The sequence below is a fragment of the Cebidichthys violaceus genome, unplaced genomic scaffold, assembly GCF_023349555.1.
Source record: "Cebidichthys violaceus isolate CVI_PGR_0920_01 unplaced genomic scaffold, fCebVio1.0.p SCAF_67, whole genome shotgun sequence".
NCBI classification, from domain to species: domain Eukaryota; kingdom Metazoa; phylum Chordata; class Actinopteri; order Perciformes; family Stichaeidae; genus Cebidichthys; species Cebidichthys violaceus.
Genome location: NW_027176894.1, coordinates 958,719 through 971,922, shown reverse-complemented (window position 1 = coordinate 971,922; position 13,204 = coordinate 958,719). Strand labels below are relative to the sequence as shown.

At 42.5% G+C, this 13,204-nt stretch overlaps 2 protein-coding genes across 7 annotated transcripts in view; one reads left to right on the top strand and one right to left on the bottom strand.

Moving 5' to 3' along the window:
- LOC137890625 (arylsulfatase I-like) lies at positions 1–12,905 on the bottom strand. Its single transcript, XM_068734785.1, has 12 exons — positions 12,811–12,905; positions 9,509–9,789; positions 8,036–8,262; positions 6,629–6,768; positions 6,330–6,479; positions 5,921–5,995; positions 5,396–5,570; positions 4,076–4,312; positions 3,709–3,855; positions 3,062–3,209; positions 2,306–2,856; positions 1–2,221 (listed from the first exon to the last, which is right to left on the bottom strand). Exons 3-12 carry the CDS (start codon positions 8,255–8,257, stop codon positions 1,811–1,813), a joined length of 2,256 nt encoding a protein of 751 aa, XP_068590886.1. The 5' UTR covers positions 8,258–8,262; positions 9,509–9,789; positions 12,811–12,905; the 3' UTR covers positions 1–1,810.
- LOC137890626 (uncharacterized protein DDB_G0286299-like) overlaps positions 12,868–13,204 on the top strand; it is a 20,108-nt gene continuing 19,771 nt past the window's right edge. For all 6 annotated transcript variants that reach the window (XM_068734791.1, XM_068734788.1, XM_068734787.1 and 3 more), the window contains exon 1: positions 12,868–13,071. In XM_068734791.1, coding sequence (XP_068590892.1) covers positions 12,967–13,071 — 105 coding nt within the window. In that variant the 5' untranslated portion in view covers positions 12,868–12,966. The remainder of the gene's footprint in view (positions 13,072–13,204) is intronic.

Here is a 13,204-nt window from a genome sequence, read left to right as displayed (position 1 = left end):
TTTAACCTTTATTTACTCAAGGTGGAGACATCAAGCGTCCCTTCAAAGTGTTGCTCAGGAGCTCTCTGCTGCTCCACAGTCGCGGTTTGTTAGATATTGTGCAAATACACGGAAATATTTAGAGGTTAGGTGTCTCGCTCGAGGGAAGGAAACCAACCTCTTACTTCAAAGAGGTTTCTAATGCTGGTAGAGCACACGCTTGACTTCCTCCTGTCTGTTCTCTGAATGCACGAGATATTAGGACAAGTGATGGCGACTTAATGTTCATCTTGTTTTCATTAGAAGAAGAGATCATCACACAGAAATCGGTGGGAACAATGAATCCAGAGCGATAGAAATATTGTCTTTATATTTGGCTTAATCTAATAAAAAATTCAAAATAAAAGCTTTAAAATGGTCTTTAGTTGGGCCGATGTGGGGCTGAATCAGTTGTGAAAGAACAAGCTCACAGTAGAACGTAGTGAATTAAACACATTCCGTAAATTCATAGTCTCGCCATCGGCTATACATTCAAACAGCCTCACAATCCAGAGGCCTGTTTCAGACACAATGACACAAAGAAAACAACAAATATAAAAAAAAAAAACACATCTGTATTTGCTGCGACGTGCCACTAAAAATGTGAAAATATAAAAAAAAACCTTGTTCTATTATGTTGCGTACGACAGAAACCACAAACAAAAGACGGGATTATAGAAACGATCGTCACACTCACGCGGTTTCACTGTGAAATGTAAATAGTTCGGAACCTAAATCTGGGATGTTTAAGTTCGATCTGTCTCTCTTAAAGAAACATAAAACGTTTACAGTAAAAAAATACACCTTACTGCCACACGGCGGCGGCTCTCGAGTCAAGAACTCTGTCGGTTTTTGTGATCGACGACAATTTAAAAAGAAGAAGAAGAAGAAGAAGTAACGAGGAAACAGTGGACACGCAAACTATAAATTCACAAAATAAAACAGGCGAAAAGCCACAGTAAAGAAAACCACCTCAATCAGGATAGGATGGAATTTAAAGGGCCAGTTCACACAAATAAAAGAAAACAAACATCTTACTTAGTTAGTATCTCTCGTATCTGGTTACTTCTGCAGCCATCTCAACACCAAAAACCACCAACAAGTTGCCCCAACTAGCCCCACGCAAGTACAACCACATCAAGTACATGATACTTATACACTGTTATGTTGTTGTTTTTTTACTGCTCTGATCAGCTGTTTTTCACACGCAGAGTAGCAATGTATTATTATTAACGACAAAGTTTACGAGCTGCAGTGATCGTGTCTATTATTTTATTGGCATTTGAGGATCTGGGCGAAAACTCCCAACTCCATATTGTGCCAAAAAACTTGACAATTAACTTTTTTTTTTGTCTTTTTTGTTATTTGGTAATCGCTTATGAATAAAACTATTTGTATAGAGGCAAGTAGAAATTGACAATGGGCATTTTTGACTAACTTAACCGGACCTGGCGAGTAAAACCAGATATCACGAGGAATCATTCAGAACATATCTAGTGATTGGAGTGAGCCGACCCTTTAATCGTCAACCAAAGAGTCTCAGATGTGAGGTTCTTACCGACCCTCGCCTCACGTCTCTGATCTCAGAACCGTTTTCACTTGATTTTTCGAGGCACAAACAGAAAAGTGAAGCCAGTGAGAGGACATGTTTCAGAAAGAGCTTCACTTCTATTGAATGTAGAGGAATGAAACTCTTCTTCTTTTCACTGGTTTCTAGTAAAGTGAAGACGTAACGACGTACGAACACGTCAAAGTGACACGATCGTTTCAAGTCGACCTCTCAGATCCGATTTTACATCATCCCGGTGTTCAGCTTCAGGAAGAAGGACTTCAGCTTGCACAGCGGGCATCGCGGCTTCTTCCTCTTCTTCTTGTTGTTCCTGCCTTTCTTGTACACTCCGTGGTATTTTCCCTCCTCGTCCTCCTCTTCCTCCACCCAGGGCACCCAGGCCCCGCGGTGCAGGCTGGGGTCGGCCAGAGGGTCGTCGGGCGGGAAATAAACCGGCACGGCCGTCTGGTTGTAGTAGGCGAGTCGGGCCATCAGCCGCTGGACCACGTCTGGCCTCTGGTCCGCCAGGTCCTGGCGCTCGCACGGGTCGGCCGTGATGTTGAACAACCAGACGTTCTTCAGGGCGGAGGATTTGGGGAACAGCGAGAAGGTCCGCTCGAGGTTCCACCAGCGACCGGGGAGAGTGGGCAGCACCTGAAGGGGTCAAAATGTGCAATTAGTCTCGATCGGTTTGAAACGGGAGAGCTTAAAGGTAGGGGTCTAAATGTGCTGCGGTACCTGCGGGGGGACCCAGTCTCCGTGACCCGGGTCTCCTGTTAGCAGCTTCCAGTCTCCCACTCTGATGGCAGCCTGGACCGAAGCGTCCCACGGGGGCTCGGACGGCCGCACGAACGGATGGGACGTCGGCCGGGACACGTTCTGGTACCTTAGATGTAATTTGAGCTGTGTTTGGGATTTGGGTTGAGGCGGTCTTGACCGTGACGGGTTCCGGTTCTGGGATATGTTCCGCCTGGATTTTGACCTTAGACGTGATTGGATCTGAGATCTCGGGCGAGACGTTCCTGGCACTGGCGGAGAGCCGCTGGAGTAGGACTTAGGACGTGGACTGTGATGTGACAAGTTCTGAGGGTGCACTTTGGTCCTGGGTTTGGGTTTTGATTTTGGAAGGGGCTTAAGCTTGGGTTTAGGTTTGGTTTCAGGCTTAGCTGCATGATGGGAAAACGTCCGAGTTTTCTTGGTGGTTTTCAACCGGAACGCTGACTTCTGCTTTGGTTTCTGCCTCTGGATCTTCTTCTTCTGGATCTTCTTCTTCTTTGGCTTCTTTGGGCCTTTTCAAGAAAACACACAAGTTTAACACTCCTTTAAACTTTTTGCCGTTAGCGTCGTTGATACTGTATAAGATTCCCCAGCAGATAAAATGGTTTCTTTTGGACATTTGACAAACCAAACGATAAATAAATGTATCTAGAAAATAACCGTTTGTTGCAGCTCAATGGTTAACCGTCCACTTTGACGCTTTACTGTGGTCGTTACCTGAGGCTGCGTGTGTGCTGGCGTCCCAGTCGGTGGATTGAGAGGCGGGTTTGTGCAGAGGGTCGATGTTGTGAAGGATCTCCTGACGAGGCGACTCCCTCCCCTCGCTGATGGCCGGCCAGACGTCAAAACCATCCAGACCGTGGCTCTGAGAGGGAAGCAAACACGCTCGCATCACAGAGAAGCATTCACACAGCATGTCGAGCAACGACACGCAGCAATGAGTAACAGCAAATCTCCAAAAGAGGCCAAAATAGTAGCCAAAATCTCCTTAGTTATCTGCTTTGGCAGTGGAAACCCACTTGCACGCGCTGCCAACAAACCTCTCTGGGAGCTCAGAACGCAGACTTAGCAATAAAAGTAATTTATTTCTACACTTAAACTATTAGAAACAGTCCACTTATCATAAGAGGTCAAGAGCTCTCTTATCTACCAGAGAGGAAATAAAGACCGCTTTACAGAAGCGTGAGTTCAGCCTGAGGCCAAAATGAGGACGACGTAATGCAGACGGAGCTCTGACCCGCGGCGACAAAGACACTCATGCGCGAACGTGAAGTCGGGGGGAGAAAACACGCGCTGATCCAACTGCAACTTACACGAAACACAAAAAGCACAAAAAGCACATTCTAGTTCTGGGTCCCACTGACCTCGCTGGTGTTTCCCCCGGCCAGACCCACCAGTGTGGGGAACCAGTCGGTGATGTGCAGCAGGGCTTTGGAGACCCGTCTCCGGCGTCTCAACAGGGGGCTGTGAACGAACGCCACTCCACGGACGCCGCCCTCCCAGTACGTACCCTAAAAAAAGACACAGGAAACACCACAAATAGCTTATTTGTAACATTTCAACAGCTTGTTAGCTGTTAGTTTTTGAAATGTTCCAAATACTACTAAAAGAAAAATGTATACAACTCATTGTAGCTGTAACTGTCAGACATGTAATCTCTTTCAGGTCACATGTGGTAACGTACGCTCGTTAATAAGCCAAACACTCATAGATACGAGAAGCTATTTGTACCTTTCGGCCTCGTAGCGGCCAGTTGCTGCCTCCCGTGAACGGCTGGGCTCCGTTGTCGGTGGAGTAGATGATGACGCTGTTCCGGTAGAACCCGTGCTTCCTCAGAGCGTAGGTGATGTTTCGGACCGCCTCGTCCACCGTGGACACCATGGCGGCAAACTTCCTCCTGGCGACGTTAGCCATGTCCCAGTACGGGTAGATGTAGGACTTGGGAAGCTGCAGAGGAGTGTGAACCGCCTGCAGGTACAACATGAACAGTCTATCTATTTCTGTTTATTTTTACCTGGTTATTGTTAGTTAGTGGTGCAGAACTCAACATAACGCATACGTAAAACAAACCAAAACTAAACCCGGAGTAGTAATTATTGTATCAACAATAATATAATGGAGTTATCATGATTTAAATTAGTGAAATAACCAAATGTTTGAGGATAAATCTTTTAAATATGACATGTGTACTGTTTGGGAGAAAGTTGAAAAACTAAAACTGATCATTTTAAAGTAAAAAAGGGTGCTTTTCAAAGTAAAATACACAAAGTGCTGAAAAAAAGCAACATCTCCTCGTTTAATATGATTAACTTCTTGTTAAAACTATTAATATTATAAGATCAGCTATTTATAATTTAAAGGGAAAGGCATTTATTTTTACTTTACTATAAACTGTAAAATAGTTTGTGTTGGGATAAAACTCTGTAATTGTGTTCGGCTAACCTGCTTTCTTCAACCGCTCATCTTCTACTTCAGTGAGTCTTTTCCTACATTTCCCAGAATGCCCCTCAGCCCTTACTCATGGTGCTTCAGTAGGAAACTCACTGCTCCCTACCAGGGAACATTTGGAATAAAACAGCTCGTTGTTTTTCCGTTCCTTGTCAGCTAGATTTACTCAAACCCCATCAAAAGAACATGGCTGCCCACGAAAATCAACAGAAAACAAATATCCTCTTATGAGTTCAAACACTTCTGAACCTCTGAGTAATGAAATGTTGACCAAACAGTCTGCAAGTAGGTTTCTGATGCGCACAGACTTTAATGTGGCCTCGGTGTTATTCCAACATCTCTGACTCCCCACAAGCAGACATAAACTAACGCAGCATCGAAACACATGTCAGGCTGTGTGTGACCTACAGCTCTCTCTCTCTCTCTCTCTCTCTCTCTCTCTCTCTCTCTCTCTCTCTCTCTCTCTCTCTCTCTCTCTCTCTCTCTCTCTCTCTCTCTCTGTGTCTCTCTCTCTCTGTTCTTTTTTCATTTCGAGAGGCTTAAACTTCCAGAGAAGTTTCTCATAGATGTGTCTTTTATTGACGTTTCTGTCTGATCTGATACCTGGAGGGAGAGCAGCAGGAAGAGCGGCCTGTCCGTGGGGTCGTGACTCTCCAGGATCTTTCGAGCCCTCTGGGTGAAGAGCGTGGTGGAGTACTTTCCTTCCTGGCCCCAGGCCACGCCCTCGTCCTCATGCAGGTCGTACCCACACAACCCCGGGCCGTCACAGGACCCGTAGCTGTGAGTGATAGACCCGGAGAGAGGAAAGACCACAGACAACAAGATATCAGAGCTGGTTGATTCAGTAATAAAAACATTTACAAAAAATGAATAAAAAAAATAATTAAAAAATGAACAAAAAAATGAATAAAGAAATAAATTATAATAATAATAAAATGTAATACAATTTAATTTAATACAATTTAATACAATTTTATTTAATAAAATGTAATTCAATTTAATTTAATTCAATTTAATTTAATACAATTTAATACAATTTAATAAAATACAATAAAATATAACAAAATTAAATTACATTTAAATTAAATTAAATTACATTTAAAAAAGTTAATAATGATGCACTTTTACTTGTAGTAATCCACACTTCCTGTTAAAGAACCAAAGAAAGTGTCAAAACCCTTTCTGGTGGGCAGACACGCCTTCCTGGAGGAAAGACAAAGTAAACTGAGCGTCAGATTTCTGCTCTACAAAAGCAGCTTAAACACATTTTAAAACGTTTGCAAAGCAGATTATTTTAAAAAGTGTTTACATCCATGTTTGTTAGCCTGCTGATCTTCTTCTTTTTTTCCTACGTTTCTTTGTGTATCAATGTCAGGAATGTGACCGCAGTACAAACAAAACGCTTCTCCACAGTGATCAAAAACTAATCTCAATATGAACGATTAGTTGATTTAGAACTGAAAGTAACCTCTCCTCGCTGGAGGGTTTAGGTCAGGGTTTAGGTCAGGGTTTAGGTCAAGGTTAGGGTCCACCTCACCTGTAGAAGCCCAGGTGCCACTTGCCGACCATGTGGGTGGCGTAGCCGGCCTCGCGGAGCCTCTCGGGCAGCGTGTCCATGTGTGACGGCAGACAGCTCGGCTGGCTGGGTCTGATGATGGAGTGCTGAAGTCCTGTGTGGATCTGATATCTGGAAGAAAAAGACACAAACACACACTTGTTGTGCTTTCTACCAGATCAACTGCTCACACACACACACACACACACACACACACACACACACACACACGGTCTCTGCTGCGGAACCAGAGACCAGTTCATCCTCACTGCCGCCCGTACCTGCCGGTGATGAGCTGGCTGCGTGACGGCGTGCAGATGGGCTGAACGTAGTAGTTCTCCAGCGTCACGCCCTCCGCCGCCAGCTTGTCCAGGGTGGGAGTCTTGATGGTCGGGTTGTGGTAGCCGACGTCGTTGAAGCCCTGAGAGTCACGACAGAGTCACGACAGAGTGACGACAGAGTGAAGACAGAGTGAAGACAGAGTCACGACAGAGTCACGACAGAGTCACGACAGAGTGAAGACAGAGTGAAGACAGAGTCACGACAGAGTGAAGACAGAGTCAGGACAGAGTCAGGACAGAGTCACGGCAGAGTCACGGCAGAGTCACGACAGAGTCAGGACAGAGTCACGACAGAGTCACGACAGAGTGACGACAGAGTGACGACAGAGTCACGACAGAGTCACGACAGAGTCAGGACAGAGTCAGGACAGAGTCAGGACAGAGTGAAGACAGAGTCAGGACAGAGTCAGGACAGAGTCACGGCAGAGTCACGACAGAGTCACGACAGAGTCAGGACAGAGTCACGGCAGAGTCACGACAGAGTCAGGACAGAGTCAGGACAGATTCACGGCAGAGTGACGACAGAGTCAGGACAGAGTCACGGCAGAGTGACGGTTGAATGCTTTGGGTCACGGAGGGTTTACGGAACATTCGGCTCACCCATCGGAGGGAATAAATCAAGTTCAACACAGACGCTTTAAATGCTTTTTCTACGTGATACTCGTCTTTTTGTTTCACTGAATATATATATATATATATATATATATATATATATATATATATATATATATATATATATAATAGCAGTAAGAATAAGATAAATATAGTAAAAAATCTGCTAAAATAGATAAGTAATTGTATGCATGATATTGAAAGTAATATTGCGCAATGTTGAAAAAACAGTAATATTACGCATGATACAGATGTTATTGTTCTGTTATTATTCTGTTGTTGTTCACGCACACACACATTCACACACACAGACTCTCACACACACACACACACACACACACCCACATTCACACACAGACTCTCACACACACACACACACACACACACACACACACACACACACACAGACACACACACTCTCTCACACACATTCACACACACATTCACACACACTCACACACACACAGACACACTCACACACACACACACACACACAGACACACACACTCTCTCACACACATTCACACACACATTCACACACATTCACACACACACTCACACACACACATTCACACACACATTCACACACACTCACACACACACATTCACACACACAGACACACACACACACACACACACACACACTCACACGCACACACACACACACACACACACACACACACTCACACACACACACACACACACACACACACACACACACACACACACACAGACCTGGTCATCCGTGAGGATGAAGATGATGTGCGGCTGGTTCTTCTTCTTCTTCGGCTCCGACTCGTCACTATGAGTGTTTCTGTCGCTCTGGTTCTGGCTCTGGCTCTGGCTCTGGTTCTGATTCTGGTTCTGGGTCTGGGTCTGGTTCTGGTCGGCCCGGTGAGCAGACAGACAGTCCAGGCTGAGGAGAACACTCAGCACGGTGAGAGCCACAGTCTGCATCTTTACTGCAGGGAACAAAAAACGATGACAACGCGACAATAGAGAGAGAACCTCTACCAACAAAAACACCAGCGAAGGAGAGCTTTAAAAATGTTACAGTCGGCACAAAATCACACACGCGTATGACATCATCTTGCGGACTAACTTGAAGATCATGAAACCACATTTGAGATGGACTCGCCAACATCGGCTGTAACTTTGATCTGAAACACATCCATCTGGAGGAGAGGGAGCTCCAAACCTCTGAGGAGGTCTTCTTGTTTTTAACTCTGCAGCCGAATAACACCAATAAAAGAATGATGAATATATTAGGGGTGCCTGAGGGAGCAGAAACTGAGCCGTTTGAATGTGACTCTCACTATACTTTGGTCATTTCCTGCTGTATTTTATCGCTCCTCTTATATATATGTATATATATATATATATATATATATATGATATCAAAGTAAATCTCCTAGTAGACTTTAAAGCGTCTCAGTCACAGTGGGACCCTCTGCCTGTTTTAGGACACAGACGATGAATCCACGTTCCCAATAAACAGGAGTAGTGACGGTGGTAGAGGTGGTGTGTGATTTATTAAGGAGGCTGATTCACCGTCAGTGAGCGCTACATGGAGGAATGCTGCCAGACGTCGATGTCGCTTCTTTGGAAGAAGAAACAGTTGTTCATCCACGCTTTAATAAACACACACAGCTTTAGTCATCTCAGAGGATGTTAGGTGGGTTGATTTTACAGGTTTTTTTGTTTTTTTTTACAGCCCTTAAACCTTCATTTTCTCAGTTTAACATGCAGGAAGGAAGGAAGAGGGGGGGTGGGGAAGCAGATTGTATACACATCTGTATACACATCTGTATCATCTATGGCATGTTTACAAACTACCAAAGCATGAAATGTTGATTTCATCTGCAAGACGTGCACTAAGAAGCATGCTGTCTCAGTCCAACCATTACTCCTTTACTGGGGCCTGAACTGGTTTACCATGGCACACACACACACACACACACACACACACACACACACACACACACACACACACACACACACACATACAAACTTTTTTCCTGTGACAAGTTCAGACTGTGCAAGTCTGGTCATGCATTAAATTAGTTTTTGCTGAAACCTGCAGCCTGTATAGTTTCATATTAACCTTATTTAGAATTACAATAATTGTCAATATCTGTTTTTTTTTCATTTAGATTTTGTGTGTGACATCACAGGTCAGAAAGCCGGGCCTTCAAATAAAATCAATACCTCGATATTGGATCAATGGGAATGAACGGCTCTCCCTCCTCCTCCTCCTCCTCTCCTCCTCTTCCTCTCCGCTGTACTCTTCAGTCCATTCTTCACACTCCGGGTCCTTCTTCAGCTCGCACAAAGTTTGGTTTGGGAGTTTAAAGTTTGCAGAAGACGCCGCATATCCTCAAGTTTCCACGAAACCTTCCTTCCTTCCAGTCGGAGCGTCCACACACTCCCAATGAAATACGAACAAAGTCAAGACGACGCAGCAGCAGCGCCGACGCTTCCGGTCTGACCTGCCAAAATAAAACGCAAAGCGGCGACAAGGCAGTTTTTATTATAAATAATTTGGTTGTAAATGATAGTTCCCTCCCACTGAAAATATATGAATAAAAAAAATCATTCACAATTAACGTTATAAGCTAGTGACCTATGCAGCTTCCCAACTTTGACCGTTAACTACCGTCAGCCAACCTTTAATCATTGTTTATTTATAATTCGAAAGTAACGCATTAATGTTTGCTTTCCGCAAATATGTGAAGAAATAAAATGAACCGCCCCCAACTTTCCAATAGCATATTATTGCTAGTTAGCTAACTAGCATAGCTAAGTTACCTAGCTTCCGCACAGGCTAATTTACCCCCACTTTTTGGTGCTCTCCCACATTTGGCATTTTTTCATATTTCAGACTTTTTCATGGATGATGATGGAAATTAGTCATATGTGGTTGAATCTCAAATTTAAAAATTATAATTACGAGTACATGATGAGAAGCATATATTGGTGGCTGTGTCTAGCTATTGGCTAAATTACAGCTAGTGATGATAACATTGTTGGCTAGGGGACTAACGGTCGAAGAGGCTAACAGCTAGGGGGTTAACGGCTAGTGGGCTAACGGCTAGTGGACTAGCGGCTAGTGGGCTAGCAGCTAGTGGGCTAACAGCTAGGGGGCCAACGGCTAGTGGGCTAGCGGCTAGTGGGCTAATGGCTAGAGGGCTAACGGCTAGGGGCCAACAGCTAGTGGGCTAACGGTTGAACAGCTTCAAAGACACATTAAAATGCTGGTGTGAAACTGAGCCAGCGTTACATTAGTTAACTGGACACCATAGTGTGGACAGATTTAGTTGTTTCTAGGTTAGCTACTTCTCTCTTATATGTTTTAATTATTTGAGGCTTTGCTAGATTATAAGAAAAACATAATCTAGCTAAATTAGTTTTTTATTTAGCTCCTTTATGATAGTAATGTAAAAAATTGGTCTCGTCCATTGATACAAAATTGTAAATTTTCTGTATTCAAAACTGGACTTCATTTTCCAACAACTTTTTCTATCACGCCTTTATTTTTAAGGTTAAAATGCTTAACATCCGCTAGTCTTCATTTTATTTGTGTAACTTGACAGAGAGAAAAACTAATAATCCTGTAACACCATTCCTTTAAACGGCTGTACGCTACTTTAATACGATTCTTATTGTATGTATTGATGATTGTCATCGTAACAGACTTCCCCTCCATGAGGCGGTGTGTTCCCGGACAGAACATCAGCCGGACGGTGACTGACTGCGGTCTGTTTAAGAGCCAGCTGGCACTCCGGAGAAAACCAGGAATTTCTCTCTTTACGCAACGAACTGTACAGATGCAAAAAAAACAACCTGCGTCAAGTCACCGGAGACGAACCAGGGGGAGACCGGAAATACGTCATATTAATCAAGAAATAAAAGCTCTAGTAATTCCCTTTATGAGAAGTGTATTCTTCAGCATCAAGAATATCACAAACATAATCAACAAACTCTAAACATTCAGAGCATGTTAACATCGAAATGTTTGAATTAATAAAAAAAATATATGTGAGACACGTGAAATATAAAGTTGTGCACGGTGTTTATTGTTATTTACCAAAAACACCAAGACACTCATTTATGTGCAACCCTTCTTGGAGATAAAAACTGTTCCTGGGGTATAAACATCAATTAACTTAATTATATATATATATATATATATATATATATATATATATATATATATATATATATATATATATATATATATATATATACGTATATATATATATACGTATATACGTATATATATATACGTATATATATATATACGTATATATATATAAATGCTTTTATTGAGAAAGTTATGAACATAAATCCTGTTCATTAAATTGATTTAAATTGAAATTATGCATTAGTTCTGGTGTAAGGTGTTTATATGATACCATTTAAGTGTCTGACTATTTCTTCTAATTTTGTATTAATTTAACCAATTTATTTCCGGTTTGTTTTATTAAAACACACTATTTTAGACCTTAAATATCCTTAATGCCAAAGCTTAATAGTTCATGGTTATCATCATGGGAGTTAAATACATTTATCCATGGAGACTTATGGAAGGATGAAAAGTTACAACAGATTTAAAACCATAAAACACTGGGTCTGAATTATGAGCTGCTAAGTCAAAGTATGAGCTAGTATGTTAAAAATGTTACTTAACAGGTAATAATTAGGAGGCTATTCCCTGAAACAATGAACCTCCACCCCTGCACTCTCACTCAACATGGTACAGTCTGTGTTCCTCTACTATAAAGTCTAGTGGAAGATCTTAAAACCTGTTTACCAGTTTGGACCAACAGCAAACTATAGCAAACACTTTTAGCCATTTAATGAACTTTAATTAATTGTAATAATATTTAATATAATTGTAATTTCATAAACAATGTGAATGTTGACAGTATGCAAACTTTTTTGTTTTCAGGTTAGCATGCTTTAGCCACATGTGCTTATTATGCGAATACGATAATGTAATAAGTAATAGAGCAACAGAAACTAGACTGTGTCTGCCCAGTGTGTAAACTACGACAGGGTTCGCACTGCTACTGGGTTATTAATCCCAAAAATCATATTAACTGTTTCCAAAGTCCATTAATTGACCGCTGACTGATGCTGACTTTGCTTTTTTACATTTAAATCAAATTTAAAAATGGAGTTTTGCTTCATTAGCAAAGGCCAAGAGCCTTTTATTAAACCATAAAACTGAGAAACAAGATGGATGAGAGGATACCAATAAACTAGAGTCATTTAAAGAGGGTTTAGCTTTCATTCAGGAGAAACTGATTTCAACGTGTTTTCCAATAGTTTTAATCATTTTTAATACCAGCCTTACTATAAGAAAATGTCATGTTGTAACCGTAGTATTTATTATTCCAGGCCTAGTTATATTCCGAGTCATTTATTCATTTCACTTCTTGTAAATAATGCTTCTAATCTCAAAAGATGCTTTTGCTGCCCTTTAAGAAATAAAAAAAGAGAAAAACCTCCATTTCCCATGCTGCTTTTCGAGGGGGGCGTCGTCACAGGCTCCCATGGCTGCACGCTGCATAACGTGCATCAACTGAGCTGTTAATAAGTCAATAATATTCCAGCTTCTCCGTCCCGGTTCCCAGCCTCGTGTGTCGGTCCAGACGGACAGCATGGCTTCGGAGGAGGACGCCGCTCTGCTGCTCTTGATCTTCCAGCACCTGAAGGTGAACGGATACAAGAAAGCTGCCAAGGTGCTGGAGAAACACGTCGCTCAGGTAACAAGTCTGGGTCCAACTATTAACACATGCGCAGCCCGATTCAGTTTAAACCCGACCAGGCGTCATTCTACCGCGCTAACTTCTGTTATTTCCGGTCATATTGATGGTTTTTATTGATATTTCATGCGCG